The sequence below is a fragment of the Stegostoma tigrinum genome, chromosome 26, assembly GCF_030684315.1.
Source record: "Stegostoma tigrinum isolate sSteTig4 chromosome 26, sSteTig4.hap1, whole genome shotgun sequence".
In the NCBI taxonomy this organism is placed as follows: domain Eukaryota; kingdom Metazoa; phylum Chordata; class Chondrichthyes; order Orectolobiformes; family Stegostomatidae; genus Stegostoma; species Stegostoma tigrinum.
In genome coordinates, this window is record NC_081379.1 from 38,838,126 (window position 1) to 38,859,324 (window position 21,199).

The 21,199-nt window shown below is 46.1% G+C and overlaps 1 protein-coding gene across 3 annotated transcripts in view; it reads right to left on the reverse strand.

Moving 5' to 3' along the window:
* Window positions 1-3,953: 3,953 nt before the first annotated feature.
* The window catches only part of cabp1a (calcium binding protein 1a), a 109,814-nt gene continuing 92,568 nt past the window's right edge, over window positions 3,954-21,199 (reverse strand). For all 3 annotated transcript variants that reach the window (XM_048555677.2, XM_048555678.2, XM_048555679.2), the window contains 3 exons: window positions 17,661-17,770; window positions 15,334-15,481; window positions 3,954-8,141 (listed from right to left, as the gene is read on the reverse strand). In XM_048555677.2, coding sequence (XP_048411634.1) covers window positions 8,116-8,141; window positions 15,334-15,481; window positions 17,661-17,770 — 284 coding nt within the window. In that variant the 3' untranslated portion in view covers window positions 3,954-8,115. The remainder of the gene's footprint in view (window positions 8,142-15,333; window positions 15,482-17,660; window positions 17,771-21,199) is intronic.

The window sequence follows — 21,199 nt, forward strand, 5'->3', positions numbered from 1 at the left end:
CCCTTTTGGAATACTGGCGTGACATCAGCCACCCTCCAAACTGCAGGGACTGTTCCAGAGTCTGTAGATTCCTGGAAGATGCATCCATTTGATTTAGCCAGTGGAGCCCTTATTCTATGAATGCGTATGATTGGTAGAATGGCCACTTGTGTGCTTCTAATCCCCACATAGTGTAGGTTTTAATCATTGGATAGGAAATTCCCTTACGGTTCTCTTCATCACCTGCAGTTACTTCGGCAGGATTTTGGATCCCTCCAATGTTGAAGCAGGCCATTTGGCCCATCCAGTCCACACCAACCCACTGAAGAGCAGCCTGCCCAGACCCACCATCTACCCTAACACTGTAACCTTGTATTTCCAATGGCTAATACACCTAACCTGTACTTCTTTGGGCCATGGGAGAAAATGCACGCAGACAGCGGGAGAATACACTAAACTCTGCCAGTCGCCCAAGGCTGGAATCGAACCCAGGTCCCTGGCACTGTGACGTAGCAGTGCTAACCACTGAGTCACACTGCTGCCCAGATACCCCAGAAATATAGGAGTTAGACCATTCAGCACATAGAGCTGATTCAATCATACTGTACAATATATAGCCGATGTTGACCCTTACTTTATCGTCCTACTCGCTCCTACTTATCCCTCGAGTCCCTGATAGACCAAACATATGTCTATCCCAGCCTTAAATATACTCGATGATGGAGCACTATTCTTTATTCCTGCGGAGTGTAGAATTCCAAACCTTCACACCTCTTTGAGGAAATTCCTTATCTCACTTCAATGATCTTTCTTTCATTCAGGATTGTTTTCAGCTTGTTTGCCACTTCTCTAGAGTCCTGTCCGATCTGGAGGTTGGAAAAACTACCTGAACAGTTGCAGGGGCCCATGCCATCCAAGTTGACCATTGCCCTTATGGATTTACAGTCTAAGCTGGGTCTGAGACTCCTTGCAGCTAATAATGAGGCCTGGTCTGGTGGTGCCATGGCTGTCAGAGGCCCGTACTATGGGCAATGTGGACGTGGCCCTCAGGAGGATGGCCAAGCAATTACAGGGTGGTGTCTGCTGATAGCATACTGGGCAAACGGCCACTAGGAAGGCAGCTTTTCTTTGGGGCAACACGGGTCATTTCAGGGACCCTTTTCTTCAAACTGGTGCCACCTCTTTGCCCTGCCCCCAGGAGCTCTTCCAATCACAAACTCTCTGCCAACATCTGCCTCACCTAACCTTTTCCTTTGTTCTTGGTCTGCTGTTCAACACAACGTTGTGGGCCGAGCGGCCTGTAGTGTTCTGTTTTATATTCACCTCCTCTATAAAGCACTTGAGACACAGCAGCTGCACCACAGTGAAGTCAGAGAATAATTTGTTATCAGCGGTCCTGACAAGGAATAGAGTGAATAAAAACCGAAGTTGCTGGAAAAGCTCAGCAGGTCTGGCAGCATCTGTGAAGAAAGAAAATCAGAGTTAACGTTTCGCGTCTGGTGACCCTTCCTCAGAACTGAGCTTTTTCAGCAACTTCTGTTTTTATTCCTGATTTACAGCAACCGCAGTGCTTTTGGTTTTTTTTTATAAAGGAATAGATTCAATGCTGTCAAGCAGTCTGTGTGGTCATTAAACAAGGGTCAGTTTCTGTGCTGTACCATTCTAGGCTCTGTCCTGGCTCAGACACACACACATGGCCACAATCTACCGGTCACCCACACTCCAAACAGTTTTTGTCAACACGATTACTGCTCCCCTGCACAGGTTTGCTTGTGTTGGGAAGACGTGGACCCGGGTTAAACTTTTTTTCTGTTGGGGAGCCATTTCTGCCTCTCCTGGCCCCCACGTTGTGACCAAAAATGAAAAGCACACACAGTGCTTACACCTGCAGCATATGTTCCACAGTTTCAAATGGGTTTTCTGCAGGACTGTAAATTAAGTCATGATTTCCCCATTAAAGATGGTTAACGCTTATATTGGAGATAAAGAGAACTGCAGATGCTGGAGAATCTGAGATAACAAAGTGTCAAGCTGCACCTCCATTCCCTGTCTACTAACCTCATCCCACCCCCTTGACTTATCCATCCTCCTGAGACTGACCTATTCCCTCCCTACCTCGACTCACCTTTACTGGCTCCATCCCCGCCTCTTTAACTTGTCTGTCTCCTCCCCACCTATCTTCCCCTCTATCCATCTTCGATCCGCCTCCCCCTCGCTCCCTATTTATTTCAGAACCATCGCCCCCTCCCCCTTTTCTGACGAAGGGTCTAGGCCCGAAACATCAGCTTTTGTGCTCCTAAGATGCTGCTTGGCCTGCTGTGTTCATCCAGCTCCATACTTTTAACACTTCTATTGGTTTGACAGTCTGGGTGTGAGGAGGCTTGTCCAACACAGATTATATCCCAAAATTCATCCTCTTGCCTCATTGCTAATTGTTCATTAGAAACAACAGATGTGAAAGGGACTAAATTCTCCTCCAGTATATTACTGTATGGAGTTATCCCACTGAGCATTTACCTTCATATCAATCACTTGCTTTAATCCCACTTTGCTACTGGCTCCCTATGACCATCATTCATAGAGTCGTAGAGTCATACAACACAGAAACAGACCCTTCGGTTCCACCAGTCCATGCCGACCATAATCCCAAACTAAACAAGTCCCACCTGCCTGTGCTTGGCCCATGTCCCTCCTAACATTTCTTACTCATGTACTTCCCTAAGTGTCTTTTAAACACTATAATTATGGTTGGTTAGCTCGCCGAGCTGGTTCATTAGTTGGCAAACATTTCATTACTCTGCTGGGTAACATCAGTGCACCTCCAATGAAGCGCTGTTGTGTTTTCCTGCCTGGTATTTAAACTCTGGGGTCTGTAGGATTTGATTACCTCATTTCTGGTTTTCCTTCACTGTGGTGTACAGATAGGGTCTAGTTCTATGCGTTTATTGATGGCCTTCTTGGTGAAGAACGAGGCCTCAGGGAATTCCTGTGCTTGTCTCTGTTTGGCCCATCCCAGCATCCTGCTGTGGTCCCAATCCAACTGGTTGTTTGCTTATCCATGTGAGTATTGGTCACATCTTTTTGTTGCTCGTTGGTGTTCACGTACTCTTGCAGCCAATTTTCTTCCTGCCTGTCCAATGTAACGTTTGTCGCAGTCCTTGCATGGAATTTTGTATATTACATTGGCTCTGTCCAAAGTGGGTTTGAGTTAACAGTTGGTATGGGGTTGATGTGGTATTGTGTGCTATTCTGATGCCCAACGGGCGCCGGGGTCTTGTGGTCAGTTAAGATGTGTTTTTGATGTATGGTAGCGTGATAAGCATGTTAGGGCGTGCTGTATCTTCCTGTTGTTGTTTGTGTGATGGGCATCATCGGATACCGTTGTTCAGGTAACTGTTGTCCTTAAATACTTGGTGGAGATACTCTTTTTCTTTTTGGTGTAGTTCCGGGTTGCTCCAGTGTGTTGTTGCTCGTTTAGTGCTTTCACGCGACTTTGTTTGAGAGTGTGAGGGTGGTGACTGTTGGAGTTCAGTGCTTGGTCAGTGTGTGCGGCTTTCTTGTATATCTTTGCTAGGAATTCCCTGTTGGCCCTGCGTTCTACCATGACATCCTGGAATGGGAGCTGTTCGTTCTTTTCTGCTTCCCTGGTGGATTTGCTGCTGGTGAGAGTGTTGATTCAACATTACATTGGACAGGCAGGAAGGAAATTGGCTGCAAGAGTACACGAACGCCAACTAGCAACAAATAAAAAGATGGCCAGTACTCACTCATCTCCATTCATACGGATAAGGAAAACCCACCAATTCAGGATCCTGGGACAGGCCAAATGGAGACAAGCATGGGAATTTCTAGAGGTGTGGACCTCCACCTAGAAGGCCATCGACAATCACATAGAACTAGAGACCCTATATATACACACCACTGCAAAAAGGAAAACCAGAAATGAGATAATCAAATCCAATAGACCCCAGAGTTTAAAAACCAGGCAGGAAAACACAACAGCACTTCATTGGAGGCTGCACCGATGACGTTACCCAGCAGGGTGATGAAACTCCTGCGAAATAATGAACCAGGTCGGCGAGCAAACCAACCACAGCATTCACAACCCGAGCTACGGGTCTATTCAAGAACCTTAAAACATTGTAACTGTGCCTGCGTCTACCACTTCCTCTGAAAGTTCATTCCACACATGAAACACTCTCTGTAAAAAAAGTTGCCCGCCTTTCTGTTTTAAATCTTTCTCCCAACACCTTAAAAATATGACCCCTAGTCTTGAAATCCCCTACCCTAGGGAAAAGGCATCTCTCATTCACCTCATCTATAACCCAAATGATTTTATGAACCTCTACAAGGTCACTCCTCAACCTCCGGTGAATAAAGTCCCAGCCTATCCAGCCTCTCCTTATAACTCAAACCCTGCATTCCCAGCAACATCCTGGTAAATCTTTTCTGAATCCTCTCCAGCTTAATAATATGATTCCTACTACAGGGCAACCAGAACTGGACACAGTAGTCCAGAAGAGGCCTCACTAATGTAATGTACAACCTCTAAAATGATGTCCCAACTTCTTTAAAACCTAACTGTCCACGGCCTTACTTTGAATCTTCGTGACCTTAACTAAGGGGTGCCTTCGAACCTCTACATTCGCTGCCATCTCACCAACCAGTCAATAACCCATCACTATTCGCTTTACCTTTCAGAAGGTTGAAAATCTCTCTCAGACCTTCTCAGTTCTGTTGAATTCTATTCTAGCCTTCCAGTCTCTTGTTGAAACTGTAGCCCTTCATCCCTGGTAACATCCCAATGAATGTTAACCACAGCCTCACCATGAGTTACCTTTCCAATCTGCGGTTTCTAAAGCTGTACACAATTCTCTCAGTGCCCGCTGACTTCAGGCTGGCTTGCAGTTCGAGAAAGCACCCTTCACTGTCCTCAAAATGGCCCGGAATGCTCATGTGGTGGATTATTGTAGAAGTGTGGTTGTTCTTTTAAGGAGAGAAAGAAGTGTTCACTCATTCCACCTCATCACAGAGAAACTGTAACTCGTATGGCATGGTGCCCACTCCAACAAAGTCATGGGAAATCTGAAAAGGTGCCAGTCCTCCCAATGAGGAAATGTGGATGATCAATGGGGAGTTTTCTTCTTCTAAATGCAAAGGGGACAGGTTACTGTCTTAAACTGTTCAGCTGTGACTATTGTTGCCCTGAAATAACCTTGTTGCTTTTGGGGGAATCTCCAGACAGGGACCTATCAGGTGGAACACTGGGCCACATTAACACACAAACTCCCTTGCCAGGTTCTCTTGATGTGGTGATGGGTAAAACACACAAAACCCTGTAATTTCTCCTTGTGAGGCAGATCCCAGTCCATGTGACAGGCCCCTGTGACCTACTGACAATCCAAGTGGGAACAACTGATCTGTAATTTACTGACCACCGCCTGATAAATCAATTATGACATTGGCCCCGGCTAATCACAACGGAACTGTCTGAAAACAGGAATCAAGGGTTACAGGGACAGAAGCAGTAAAGCAGGGTTGAGGATTGTTAGATCTGCGAATGATCTTCCTAAATGACAGAGCAGCAGATTCAACGGGCTGAATGGTCCACCTCTGCCTCTAGGTCTTATGGTCCAACCCTATCCCATCATGCTCCGCTGCAATGATATGGCAGGTGCTTAGCCAGAGATGCACCTGTACACCTGAGGAAACGGTCTACGAATCACATGCAAGCAACTGCAGACATATATTATCAAATAGACATGTTAAATCTCCATTTAATTATTCTGCAATCTGGTCCTGGTGGAGAATAACGCCACCAAATTAATAGTCCTTTAGAAATGACACTGAACATTATGAGATTGTAGGCAGATAGTCATTGAAGCCTACAGGATGAAACTGAATCATGTGCTGCACTTATTCTATAACACCATGATAGATATTCGTTGCTACTCAACAGAATGCCATTCATGGCTGTTTCTTGGTTGGCTTTCTCAGTTGGTTTGAACCTGACTACCCAAACATAAGAAGCTGGGATAGTGTTGGTCTCCTCAGTTACTTGTCCTGGATTTGGTTTCTCTTCTCATTGCAGCAGTACCTTTGGTTACACTCACTCATTTGTCTCTAGTAGCTGGTCATTTTGTTACTGCCTCCGAAGTTTTCTGCTTCATAGCATTCAAAACCATTTTACCTTCAACTGCCTTGCGCAATGTCGAGTAGTACAGACTGTGGATAAGGTAACTCCACCCCGGTCAGTCCTGAATCAGCTGATGATCATCCGGAGTTGAGGAAAGAGAGGCAAAGGTATTCCAGGCCTGACTTACTCTTCCCTCAGCTAGAGCAGACATCTGAGAAATGCTTTTATAAGTTGGTCAACTGGGTCTCAATTGGGATGTCTATCTAAGGAATACTCTACATCCCCAAACAATGAGAGAAGATCGAATGTGGGACAGCAGTCCAGAGGCTTGGTTCCAAGGGTCAGCCATTTGGAATTGAACAGACTCCCTTGAATTCCTAAGGCCTCAACAGAGGTCTCCATGACAAGTCACTGAATCTGCAAATCAACAGCTGCCAAATGTGATGTGGACTCGTTACAAACCCAGTTTGTTCCTTCTCCAACATGTGTCCACGGGAGACCACACACAAATCATTTTTGAAGGATGAAAGGTCAATCCAATTGCCATTTGATATTTATGGGGGCTGGACTGAAAATCTATGGCCTGGGTTTTACAGAGCATCATGCCCTTTTCCAACGATCTCTACCCCGCACTTATCAAAAATCTACTGGGAGTCCACCCATCATAACACCAGCTGTCCCACAGCTACTTATCATTCGGCAGGCTCTCAATGATTTAGGACGAGGCATCTGTCCCCACTCTGAGGATTTGGTCGGATTAGTTTGCAGGTCTGTAGTGCCAACAGAGCTGTTTTTGAGCAGCAGACTGTAGCCGCACCTACCCCCGCCCCTGCCAAAGGACAATCTGGTATCTGTGACAATAATAAATCAAATCAAATCATAGCCCTACAAATGTCCCACCTTCCACATTATCCAATTCCAACTTGAAACGCAGACATAGTCAACGAGAAAGTGCTACAAAGGGCTGTCAGAGATGCCTCCAGGACACTGTAATAGAGAAGTGACTGAGACTGGCAAGACACATATTTCATCTCCCAGCCAGATCAGCTGGATGGGAAAAGGAGATGAAAGTTCTCCAAAGAAAATCTGGTATTTGAAGAGGACTTTCAAGCGAGGGTCATCTTCTCGGCCGCAGCCAAACAGAGTGCAATGGATTGGGGCTGGTGATGGAGTCTTGCCCTGCACAGGACTAGAGAAAATCTACTATTGAATCTACTTCCTCTCTGCCCCTCCAGGCACTGCCTTCCAGATCACAAGTGCAGAGAGTTCAATCAAATTTGAGAAAAGGCAGCAAGTCAGCCTGCCCTCTCTGATTGAGGGTTTCTGCATTGCGTTTGACGTGCTGAGGTTTTGAAATCCTGGATGAACTGATGAGAAAAATCAAGACATTTCGTTTCTTCTGTGAAGGTTTTAGTACAGCAGGCTCATGCAAGAATGAATTTCACTCCAGTTTTTCCGCTGTTTCAGTTCAATTGTCAACCCATTCATTGTAACTAAAGTGGGGCAGCGGCAAATTTCATGCCAATCCTGTCAGTCAACGTGAGCACTGTAGCCACGGAGTAATTCTTATCCCTGATATTCTGAATGATCGCAGAAGGTTATATCCTCCAAAGCCAGATAAAAGATAGAGGAGCTATAAACAGCTTGTTACAATGTTAAATTTCATCTGTTAATTACATTAAAGACTTTACTTTGAGCAGTGCACACTGAAAGAAATGCCACCTCACCACTGAGTTTCTATGTACAGTCCTTGGTGAGGGTCAGCCCCTAAGCTGACAGTTACTGTAGAACTCAGGCTGCAGAGGAATATAAAGAGTTTCTCTTTCAGTTCACTGCTCCAAGGTGCAAGACACTTCGAGTTTCTTCGGAAGCTTGGACAGAAAGAGATTTTGCTCTGTATTTGGAGGAGCTGTTGAATACAGTCTCCAGAGCAGCGTTAAGATATTGCGATGGTTTCTGTAAGTCAGCGATGGTTCATTCAGGAAGGCTGCTCTCCACCATCAGCGTGACATCATCCGAACAAATTCTGTCAAAGGGAACAGGCAATGGTCAACATAGAAACTGACTACAATCAAGAGCTCTGAAAGACTGTTAAAGAAAAATCTTACACAACACAACACAAAACTTGGCAAATATACAAGCCAGGACTCTCTCCCCATCCCCTGACAGCCCAGGGGGGTCACGTCGCTGTCTCCCCATTTCCCCAACAGCCCAGGGTCATGTCTCTCTCTCTCTCCCCCTGACAGCCCAGGGTCAGGGCTCCCTCTCTCTTTCCCCACTGATAGCTCAAGGTCAGGGCCTTCTTTCTCTCTGACAGCTTTACTTTATCCTGGCTTTGGATGTGGGCATTCCTGGCAAGGCCAGTCTTTGCTGCCCTTTCCTAATTGCTTGATTGGTTGCTAGACCGTTGTGTTTAAGAGGTTATTTTGTCCTGGGTGTTTTTTTTTTAAAGAGAGGTGTAAGGCAGAGGACACCAGCTGTCTCAGAAAGTAAACAGCTTGTGGGGCCTTGGAGTAATTTTTAAGGTGGGAACAATGAAAGCAGGCTGGATGGGTGTGGTCAGCTCTCACAGGCTTCTCGTTTTGCTTTAGTTTTTAGTTTCAGTTATTAGCAGAAACCTTTGGGGTCTCAAAAGGGTTAGAAGCTTCAGTGAATGTCTCCTAGCTGCTGCTTCCTCTGAATTTTCACTTGATACATTTTTCCTCCTAGATTGGAGAACTGCATACTCAGAGAGTAGTAAGGGAATGGAACGCTTTGCCTGCAACAGTAGTAGATTCGCCAACTTTAGGTACATTTAAGTCGTCATTGGATAAACATATGGACGTACGTGGAATAGTGTAGATTAGATGGGCTTGAGATCGGTATGACAGGTCGGCACAACATCGAGGGCCGAAGGGCCTGTACTGTGCTGTAATGTTCTATGTTCTATGCATGTGAGAGCCTGTGTCTGAATTTACCTTTTTGCCAAGGCGGGGGGGGGGGGGGGGGGGGGGGATTTATGGGATGTTACTGTATTGGAACAGTTAATTATTAATTTATGTTATTTGGTTACATTTTCCAATAGCATTGTTATTCTAAATTCCCCTTTCTTGTGTTTGCATTTGAACTATAAAAAAGTGTTTAAATAAATTGTATTAATATCGAGTAGTTTGACCAGTCACATTGCATCTAGACCATGGCACTTCACACCTACCTGTAAAGTAAGAAAATGTTAAGAGTCTAGGCTACTTTCTGAAAATATATTGATGCTGGTCTGGTCCATAACACAATTTCTGATGGCAGTTACTCACATTGCTGAGAGACTGGAGTCACATGTAGGCCAGGCCAGGGGAGAGTGACGGTTTCTTCAACGACACAACATCAATGAGTCAGGTGGGTTTTACAACAAATGACAATGGATTGATAGTCACCACCTCAATCTTTATGAACCGTGTTTAAATTCCTCTACCTGCCATGGTGGGAGTTACATCCATGGCCCAGAGTCTGAGTCTGTCTCTCAGGATCACCAACTACTGCCCACCTGAGAGGGCAGGCACCATGAAACTATTAAAAACCGAAAGAACTGCGGGCGCTGTCCATCAGAAACATAAACAGAAGTTTCTGGAAAAGCTCAGCAGGTCTGGCAGCATCTGTGAAGAGAAACCAGACTAAACGTTTCGGTTCCGGTGACCCTTTCACCTAATCTGAAACATTACTCTGATTTCTCCTCACAGATGCTGCCAGGCCTGCTGAGCTTTTCCAGAAATTTCTGTTTTCATTCCAAGGAGTTACTGTTTCCTAAGCCATCCATTCAGAGGTGATTTACACACCTCCAGAGCAGGTGGGACTTGAACCCAGGCCTCCTGGCTCAGATGTGGGGACACTACCCGACCCAAAGCAGGTTCTCTGGAGATGTGAATGCGGATTGGCTGGCTTCAGAGTCCAGCTTGGTCACCACTGGCTCCCAGATTAGGACTGCATTGTTGAGATTTGTTTGTGTCAAGTTGAAAGGTAAGACAGTCCTAGAAGGATGGAACAGGTTGAGGGGCTGAATGGCCTACTCATGCTGTTAGCTTGATGGAAGCCCAACATATAACCAAATAAAACTCCACAATCCACTTCATTCACCTTCTACCTTCCAGTATTCTCATGATTTGAATGGAGTTGTTGGCTGACCAATAGTAATGAATGTCAACAGGTCTAAAACCGATCCATCCACCTCCCAGTGCTTGGGAGCTCTGGGGATTTTGGCTGGACCCATGTCTGTGACAGTGAAGGTGTGGTTTCAGGTACAAAAATGGTGCCAATGGCAGACTCCCTTTCCTGGTGCTAACTGGCCGAAGGGATTGGTTTGATTTAGGGGAAGCTTGTTCCAAATGTGTGTGGAATAGGCAGAAGTCAATGCCACTGATACCCACCTGAACGCTTTAGCCATACAGTCACACAGCACAGAAACAGACCCTTCGGCCCAACTGGTCCTCGCCGACCAGATTCCCAAACTAAACTAGTCCCACCCACCTGCGCTTGGCCCATATCCCTCCAAACCTTTCCTGTTCTTGTGCCTATCCCAATGTCTTTTAAACATTGCTACTGAACCCACATCCACCACTTCCTCAGCAAGTTCATTCCACACACGGACCACTCTGTGTAAGAAAAGGTGTACCTCATGTCCTTTGCAAATCTTTCTCCTCTCAGATTAAAAAATATGCCCCCTAGTTTTGAACTCACCCACTCTCGAGAAAGACATTTGCCATTCACCCTATCAATGCCTCTCACGATATTATAAACGTCAATAATGTCACCTCTTAACCTCCTATTCTCTAGTCTATTTCTACATCTCAAACCTACCATTCCCAGCAACATCCTGTCAACATGCCCTCTCTCACCCTTAGGTAACTGGGCTGGCATTCAGCAACAGGAAGGCTCTCTACAGTGTATCTTAAAGGGATAGAAACTTAGAAACTGTGGCAGTGGAGGTCATTAGTCCAGTTGAAGCCATTCTGCTATTCAACATGATCATGGCTGATCCTCCATCACAACACTATATTCCTGCTCTCCTCCCATACCATGTGATATCTCAGCCTCTAGAAATCATGCAGGCTGTGGTGTAAAGCAGAAGGCAGGATTGTACTCTAGTGACGGTCTGGTAGCTACCAGACAAAAGGGAGAGATACTGTGCGTAAATATCATTTTGTACCTGGGAACCAAAACAGTGCAAGGTCATTCAATAACAGAGCAAACAGAAAGGCTTTGTATCTTAATACATGACACATTCAGAATAAGCACAGTACAGAAAAAAAGCCATTTAGCCCTTCAAGTCAGCACCAACGCTCCAAACAGCATCCCACTCAGACCCAGACCCAGCAATCTTCCCCTATCCCCATAGCAGCCCACCCCCCCACAACTTCCCATGGCTAACCCACCTAGCCTGCACATCCCTGGACAGTGTGGACAATTTAGCATGGCCAATCCAGCTCACCTGCACACCTTTGGACTGGGACGACGAGTAAGGTAGATGAACTGATCAGAGTAAATCAATACGCTCTCATAGCCATTATGGAAACTATGAAGTCAAACCTGGGAAATTTACATTCAGCGAGATTTGATCTTTCAGAAAGACAGGAGGGATGGAACAGTTGGTGGGTAGCACTGTTAACAAGAAATGAAATGAGGACAGTTGTGAGAGTTGATCTCAGGTCAGATGATGTAGCATCCATTTGGTTGGAGGTAGGAAATGGCAAGGGAAAGAAGGCATTGGTAGGAGTAGTGTACAGACCTGCAAACTCCAGAAGCCAGGCTATGGGAAAGACTATGAACCAATGAGTAATGGCAGCATGTAAAAAGAATACAGCAATAATTATGGATGATTTTCATCTTCCTGTTGATTAGATTAATCGAATTGGAAAGGGTAGCGACTGCAACAAATTCAAAGGTGTGTTAAGAGCCCTCAGTGTTGGGGGTGGCATTTTGGCATGGATGGTGCCAACTTAATAATGAGCCTTCCGGATTACCTGCTAAAACCCATGTTCCAGTCACGAGTGCCCCCTAGACCTTTGTGTTGCTAATTTCTGCAGGGGTCTTTTTCTCCTTTTAAATAATAATAAGAAACAGTGTGGGGGGATAAGGGTTTTTTTTCAGGTTGGCAACCTGTCGGCTCCCCAGGGATCAGTGCTGAGACCGCAACTATTTACAATATATGTCAACGACTCAGAGGAAGGACGCTAGTGTACTGTAGCCAAATTTGCAGATGACACTAAAATAGGTGGGAAGGCAGGTTGTGGGAGGGATGCAAACAGTTTACAGTGAGATATTGCTAGGTTAAATAAGTAGGCAAAAAGCTGGTGCATGGAGTACAAGGTGGAAAAATGTGAAGTTATTCTTTTTGGAAGAGAGAACAAAGTATTACTTAAAAGGAAAAAAAACTCTGCACAAAGCAGCAACACAAACGGCTAGGGGGCACTTGTGAATGGAACATGGGTATAGCAGGTAATCCAGAAGGCTCATTATTAAGTTGGCCCCTATTTCAAGGGTGTGGGGCGGAATATATGAGTACGGAAGTCTTATGCAACAGTACAAAGTGCTGGTGAGACCACATCTGGAGTATTGTGAGCAGTTTTGATCCTCTTGTTTAAGGAAAGTCATCATTTCACTGGAGGCAGTTCAGAGGAGGCTCACTAAAATAGTCCATGGTATGAAAGGGTTATCTTCTGAGTAAAGGCTAAACAGGTTGGGACTCTGCTCACTGGATATTAGAAGAATGAGAGGTGATCTCATTGAAACATAATTGGACTCTTAAGGGGTTTGACAGGGTAAATGCTGACTGTTTCCCCTCACGGGACAGTGAAGGACCAGAAGGTGTAGTTTCAGGGTAAAGGGTCACCAATTTAAGACTGAGATAAGGAGGGCCTTCTTCTTTCAGAGGGTGTGAGTCATTGGAATTCCTTGTCAGAGCCCTCTGGGGACAGTATCCTTATATATAGTTAAGGCTGTGGTAGAGAGATTTTTGATCAGTCGGGATCAGCGAGGGTTATATGGAAAGAGCAGGAAAGTGGGCAGGAGGAATGTTAGATCAGACATAAAGCTACTGAATGATGGAACAGGCTTGAGGAGCCAAATGGCTTGCCCCGTTCCTATTTCTGATAGCCCTACGGAATTTTTTTTAAACATATACTGTGACTTTGCCTCCACAGCCTTCTGAGATAGAGAATTTCACGTTTGCCACCCGCTGAATGAAGAAATTTCTCCTCGTGTCAGCTGTAAATGGCTTACCATATATCCTGAGGCTGCGAGCACTTATTCTGGACCCTAGACAAGGGACCATCAGGCTGCTGAGTTTGCACATTCTCCCAGTCTCTGCGCGGGTTTCCTCCAGGTGCTTCGGTTTCCTCCCACAGTCTAAAGATGTGCAGGTTAGGTGGATCGGCCATGCTAAACTGCCCGTAGTGTTCAGGGATGTGTGGGTTAAAGGGGGATGGGTCTGGGTAGGATGCTCCAAGAGTCAGTGTGGACTTGTTGGGCCGAAAGGCCTGTTTCCACACTGTAGGGATTCTATGATTCGACTGTCAGAGTTTGTTATGGTTTACTGAGGTTCCCTCTCATTCTTCCAAACCCAGTGAATACAGTTAGCCCAATCTCTCCCCACATGACAAATCCATCTTTCCAGAAACTGTCTGATGAACAATGTTGGAATGTGTGGGGTTACGCACTTTGGTGGGAAGAGTAGAGGCGTAGACTATTTTCTAAACGGGGAGAGGCTTCGGAAATCTGAAGCACAAAAGGACTTTTGAGTCCCTGTTCAGGATTCTCTTAAGTTTAACCTGCAGGTTCGTTTGGCAGTTAGGGAGGCAAATGCACTGAATAACAGAGATAATGGGGACTGCAGATGCTGGAGATTCCAAGATAATAAAATGTGAGGCTGGATGAGCACAGCAGGCCCAGCAGCATCTCAGGAGCACAAAAGCTGACGTTTCGGGCCTAGACCCTTCATCAGAGAGCTGAGGGTCTAGGCCCGAAACGTCAGCTTTTGTGCTCCTGAGATGCTGCTTGGCCTGCTGTGTTCATCCATGCACTGAATAACACTCATTTTAAGAGAGCTCGAATACAAGAGCAGGGACATACTCCTGAGGCTGTATAAGGCTGTGGATAGGCTGCATTTGGAATATTGAGAGCAGTTTTGGGCCCCGTAGCTAAGGAAGGATGTGCTGCCGTAGGTGGGAATCCAGAGGAGGTTGTACAAGAATCATCCCAGGGATGAAGGGCTTATCATTATGAGGAGCAGTCGGTGACTCTGGGCCTGTAGTCGATTGAGCTTCAAAGATTGAGGGGAGAATCTGATTGAAACTTACAGAACAGAGAGGCCTGGATAAAGTGGACGTGAAGAAGATGTTTCCACTGGCAGGAGAGACTAGGATCTGACATCAGAGTGAAGGGACAGCTTTAGAACTGAGATGAGGAGGAATTACTTCAGCCAGAAGGCGATTATGTGTGGAACTCGTTGCTGCAGAAGGCTTTGGAGGCCAAGTCATTGAATGTATTTAAGACAGAGGTAGACAGATTGTTGATTGGTAAAGGGGGTCAAGGCTTATGGGGAGAAGGAAGGAGAATGGATTTGAGAATCACATCAGCCATGATCGAGTGGCAGAGCACATTGGATGGGCAAAATGGTCTGATTCTGCTCCTGTATCTATGGTTTTATGGTTATACAGCATCTGCCAGGTATTTTCCCACTTGTCTAAATTGTCCTGAAGCCTCTTAATGCCCTTCCCTACTCAAACTCACACCTAGTTTCGTGTCTGCAGCAAACTTGAAAATATTACAATCAATGACTTTCAGGAGGCTGATGTTTTGCTGTGTTAGTGGAAGGTTTTGATGATTTGAACAGTTTTTAGAGATGTGGTTCTGACTTCAAGGGCTATGATCTGATCATTTCTGTTGTCCAAATCCATGAGCATAGTTGCAGGCCCACGGAGTTTGCAAACTGCTGCTTCCTAAGGTAATGCGAATGACATGTTGCAATCCCTTCTGTCCATTACAACTGACTACCTAATTTTACCTTGGTGGCCTGTTCCTCTCAAACCCGCTACACTTTGTCTTTGGCCCAATTTCCATCCCTTTTACTGTCCTACGTGAATTGTGCTGTTCTCTGGACACAGCGCAGGACCTTGCTGGGTTGGTACCACACGATGAAAAGTGAGCTAATGAAACATTAACAGTGCTAATCCAACAGCATCTGCTCTTACCTTCAAAGTCAACACGCCCATCCCCATTCAGATCAACATCTTTCAGGATTTCCTCAATATCCCTGTGTCCAATCTGCTGACCCAATAATTTCTTCATAGCTTCACGCAGTTCGGTCGTGCTGATCTCTCCATCCCCATTTGTATCAAACTGTGTTTAATGAATACCGTTGAGTCTGAGTTTATTATTAACAGGATTTGGCTACTGCAGGTACTTCAACACATCAAGTCGTTCTGAAATTCCACATGCACATTCCTTACAAATTTTAACTTTTATCTGTGGTACAAGGGACAACACCCTGACCAATCAGAAGCTGTGGTACAAGGAGTAGCACTCTGACCAATCAGAAGTTGCGCTACACATAGTACGCTGGCCAATCAGAAGCTGTGGTACAAGGGGCAGCGGCTTGACCAATCAGAAGCTGTGGTACAAGGGGCAGCGGCCTGACCAATCAGAAGATTATTGGATCTGGTCCCAGTCCCAGAACTTGAGTATATAATGTACAGCAGGTTAATATATGGAGTGAGTACAGAGGGAGTTTGTTACTTACAGAGGTGACCTTAAACTGAGGTGATAGCTGCTCTCTCATGTGAATACCAAATATCCCCCAAAGTGAATTTTATTGGTTGGGGTTGGGGGTGTTTCCTGCCCTGCTACCCACAGAGTTAGTGGGGAACACACACTGGGAAGTAAATTAATGCTCTGAGGCATGAGGCCCGGTTTGTGTCCCTGACCCAGGAGGATATTGTGCCTCAGAGAGAGACTGACAACCTGATGCTGCTACTGGAGCTGCAAAACTGCCTGCAGATGACAGGGGAAGGTTGTTGGGGGGGATGGGGGATGGGGGGTGGCAGGGTTCAGTAATGGAGGCCTCCTCATCCTTCTGCTGGTTGGAAAATTGCGGTCAAGTGGGGTAAAAGTTCCCTTATAAGCCTGCATTGAGGTGGCACTGAGCATTTGGGGGACCACGAATGCCACCCCATGGCACTATTTCAAACAAGGACACCCCAGAGGCCTGGCTAATGTACTTGTTCCTCGACCTGTAACAGAGGAGTTGGATGAGATCACATGGCTATGTGTGGGACCTTCCTGTGCACAGACTGATAGGCATCTTCCCTCCTTTACAATTGTTGCTGAACATCAAAATACACTGTGTAGATTGTAGCATGCTTTGGGGCATCCCAAAGGGTGCCATATAAATGCAGACCTCTCGATTTCCAGCACTCGCTCGTGTTATGGAGCTATGGCTCATTTCAAATATGGGGACAACTTTCTTGGGGATGTGGGCAGGGTGGGTGTCAACCCTGACTTTGTGGGTGATGCTTCATTCGTACTCAGCACCTTAAACCATGGCAGGACTGAGTTCATGTAAAGTTGAAAGAGAAGCTGTCCCTGTGTCAGAATCTGGGGGAATCTCACACTGCAGGTCCAAACTTCATCCCCACCCTCCATTCCAGCAGATGTTGGAAAGAATGGCAACACGAGATTAACAAATTGCAGAGTTTGACCGTACAGGACAGTGATGGGGAGTTTAACCTCTCAAACTGAGAAGCTTTCACTGTGATGTTGCTGCTTTGTTTTGACCTCAGTCTCGAGATGCATTGTGGGTGCGGCAGCTCGGTGGTTAGCACTGCAGCCTCACAGCGCCAGGGACCCGGGTTCGATTCCATCCTCGGGCGACTGTCTGTGGAGTCTGCACATTCTCCATGCGTCTGCGTGGGTTTCCTCCCACAGTCCAAAGATGTGCGGGTCAGCTGGATTGACCACGCTAAATTGTCTGTAATGTCCAGACGACAGGTTGAATACCCACAGTAAAACGGGGATAGGTGAGTGTGGGTGGGATGCTCTTTGGAGGATTGGTGCAGATCCGATGGCCCGAATGGCCATAGAGACTCCAGGATGTTATCATTATTTGGCCCGCTTATGTGGAGGAAATGTAAACTCATTCCTGGCACAGCCTATTCCAAAGTGGATTTGCCCAGTGAGTGCTGGGGCCTTGTAGGAATGGCTCTGATCTCGTTCTTAGCCACCATCCATCCACATGCATCTTGTGGTAACTAGGAATGGGAGTTCTGACTGGCCTTTCTCCTCCTAACAGAAAGACCAATGACTTGGCACAGTCAACAGGGTGAAAGTGGCACCATCCTTGCCAGTGTGTGTGACTGTGTTTCACACTTAGCAATACACCTGCCCACTGGTGACAAAACAGCTAGTTCTGTGGTCCCAGAAATCCCCCTCTATGTAATGAATGGACTTTGCCCCAAGGCCAATGTGGAAGGTCTCATGGTAATTCCAATTCTGGCTACTTCACAATTGTTGAAACAGTCACCTCTTTGAAAGCGTCTCGAAGCTCTTTCACTCCAATCATGTCGGCTGTCTCTGCTAAAAGCTTTGGTCCCATCAGTTCCAAAAAGTCATCAAAATCAACATGGCCACCCACTGAAAATAAAGCACAAGGAAGCCAGAAGCCAAGTGAGCTCATTTTGCAGCAAAGGATTCAGCACATTCAGGACAGAATAAACAATAAAACGACAACCCAGAAAATCCCGCTGCTGACTGGAGAAGACAAGTACTCAGTGTGATTTCAATGGAAGCTGCATTGCTGTTTAATCAGGATAGCATCTATGGTCAAAGACACTCACTCCGCAACGCCACCCACTCCACGAGTTCACCGCCCACTGCCTGTTGTCGCCCACTCTCTGTCACCACCCACTCTGCAACGTCACCCACTCGGCAACATCACTCACTTCCTAATGTCACCCCCGCTATGACATCTCTCTCTACCCTCGGGTACTGTATCCCGCGAGGGGGCTGGTAACCATGATGTACCATTAGACTGGTCTGTGACTGTGCATGACAAACTGCTGCAGATGTTTGCGTTTGCCTTCTGCGGCTGGCTGACCGGGAATCTCTCCTGATCTTACTACCTACGATCGGGTGAGTTGGACAGATTTATAGAGTGATTCTTAGCCTCATCGGGTCTGTTACAAAGCATCCAGACCTGCAACGGGATTTGAACCTGGAGCTTCTGGCCCTGAGGTGTTGACACTACCACTCCACCCAAAGACTTCTGTGCTAACATTGCTAAGTGTAATTTCTAGGCAAAAGATGATTATTATTTTCATTCTCTCTACACTTGAAGACATGTAACCCTCATCTTTTTGAAAAATATTTCAATTACTGTGGCAAGCTGTTGTGTAATCCTTGTACCTTCGAACACAGGCAAATCAGCATGGCTGTCATTTAATTGCCAATCCCTAATTGCTGCGATGCAATGGCGCTGGTGAGAGTCTACCTCGTTGTCTTTAATCCTGGTGAGGATGTGTTAGGATCAGCATGGGGTAATCCCAGCATAATGGCCTATCGCTGTCAATGAAGAGAGTAGACAGCCCCCCGTAAAGACAGAGTTGTGCACAGGGTCTCCAGTCCTAATGGAAAACGCTGCCATTTGTTGCAGTCAGTGGGTCAACCTTGGGTTTGTGTTTTTAGGTAAGGTAGATTATAGTGAATTGCTGGCCTGTTTTGCATCCTCTCAATCTGAGTATCGATAAAAATGAAAAGTGGGATCGACGTAAAACAGGCTACTGGCTCATTATCACAGTTTCAGACTAAAGTACATCGCACTCTAATGTGTTACTGGTATACAGCAGCAGGCATTATGTTCTAATATCCAAGGGTTTACTGAATTCCTCTTGTTTTTGCATCATACCAATCCCTAGTGACCCTGTATGCACACCCAACATGGAGCATCTCAAGTCTGCAGACCCTAGCTGCTTAATCACATCCCTCCTCCTCAAAAACTTCCCTAAACAACATCAGTGATAGTCATCCTGTTCCTATTATGTATGCGTTTTGATTAATTTAAGCTCTTTGGCTTTCTGTTAAAGGGCTTCACGTTAACATTACCATCAGAAACGATTTCTAAACCTTGTGTGATCATTCTGGTAGTCTGTATCCGGATGACGAAAATTGTTGTCAAATGCTTCATAGGGTCACTAAAACATCACTGCCCCTGGTTCTTTGCTTTCATACCTGATATGCTGATAGAAAATTATCTTCAGTGCCTCAATAAGGCTACTGTGTAACACAGTATATCTCTGCAAAGATCCAAACACATAACATCTGCAGAAGATCTTAAAAATGTTCTTTGTTAAAAACAATAATGAAGGTGTTTTCATGATTGAGAAGACAGTAGCCCAGGCCTCTCACTCTCCCTTCCTGAAAGGGCATTTTCTCATTTTACAGACTGCAAACCAGGTTCACAATGTGTGTTCTGAAACTTTATCTCACTGCAGAGCTAGCAGAGATTCAACGAACTGTATTTTCAGTCTTTGGGGAATAGTGCATTTGAAAGAGCCATTCACCACACAGCTTCCTTGATTCTCACAGCTATGTCAGTTGTTACAAAAAATCCCCCCATTTTCAATGTGTGCTGCTCTTGAGATCTCTCCCTCTGGGGGCTACTTCTTCCAGACACTCACCATTTTCAAATGACTTTTGTCACATTGTCCCCTACTTGTGGAAGAGGCCCTTGTGCTGTCGTGCTAATGTACTGTTGAGCCAGAATGCTCATGTCATGCCTGCTCCGGGCGTGTTTAATTATCATAGAATCCCTAAGGTGTGGAAGTCGGCCATTCAGTCCATGAAGTACACAGACAGTACAAAGAGCATCCCACCCAGGCCCACATCCCCCTATCCTATCCCTGCATTCCCCATGGTTAACCCACCCAGCATGCACATCTCTGGACACTATATGGGCAATTTAGCGTGGCTAATCCATCCAGCCTGCACATCTTTGGACTGTGGGAGGAAACCGGAGCACCCGGAGGAAACCCACTCAGACACGGGGAGAATGTGCAAACTCCACACAGACAGTTGCCCGAGGCTGGAATCGAAACCGGGTCCCTGGCGCTGTGTGGCAGCAGTGCTAACCATTGAGCCACCGTGCCGCCCAATGTTACTTAATAATATCTCTGAACAGGTTGGCTATGAAAATGTTATCTCCAGGACCAGGTGATTTGGTTTGACCAATGACTGTTAGGGTGTAGCACTTACATACCACGCGCAGAGAGAGGGACCAATGACCCTGAGACATCTTGCACTTATCCGTTCCGAAGACAAGTCGAATCAGACTCAAAGTGTTAACTTTGTTTCTCTTCCCACGGATGCTGCCAGATCTGCTGAGTTCCTCCAGCGTTGTCCGAGCTTGTTTCAGATTTTCAGCACCCCCATTTTTTCTTTTTGATTTTATATGAATAGCAATCGCCTACTCAGGCAGGCCACTGTGAAGCACACTGGCTACTTCAAAGGCATCTCACTCACAGAGTGCTGTGTCTCCATTTGTCTGCTAACATCCAGACCCGGGGAGAGCTGCAGATTCTCAAGGGGCACAGGTGCCAGGCTATGGTACAAGTAGGAGCAAGGAACGTGTGGCACGGTGGCTCGGTGGTTCGCACTGCTGCCTCACAGCGCCATGGACCCAGGCTCGATTCCAGCCTCACGTGACTGTCTGTGTAGAGTTTGCACATTCTCCCTGAGCCTGTGTGGGTTTGCTCCCACAGTCCAAAGATGTGCAGGTTAGGGTGGATTGGCCAGGCCAAATTGCCCATGTAGTGTTCAGGGATGTGCAGGTTAGGTGGGCTAGCCATGGGGAATACAGGGATAAGGTGGAGGACTAGGTCTGACTGGGATGTTCTTCAGAGGATCAGTATGGACTTGATGGACTGAATCTGCTTCCACACTGTAGGGATTCCATGTGCCGGCAGTTCATGCCAGACAAATTTCTGAAAGAATGTCAATTAACTATCAAACAAATGAAGAGGAAGGCTCATTTTAAAAGAGGCAGCAAATTTCTCTGGAGCTCCTCGA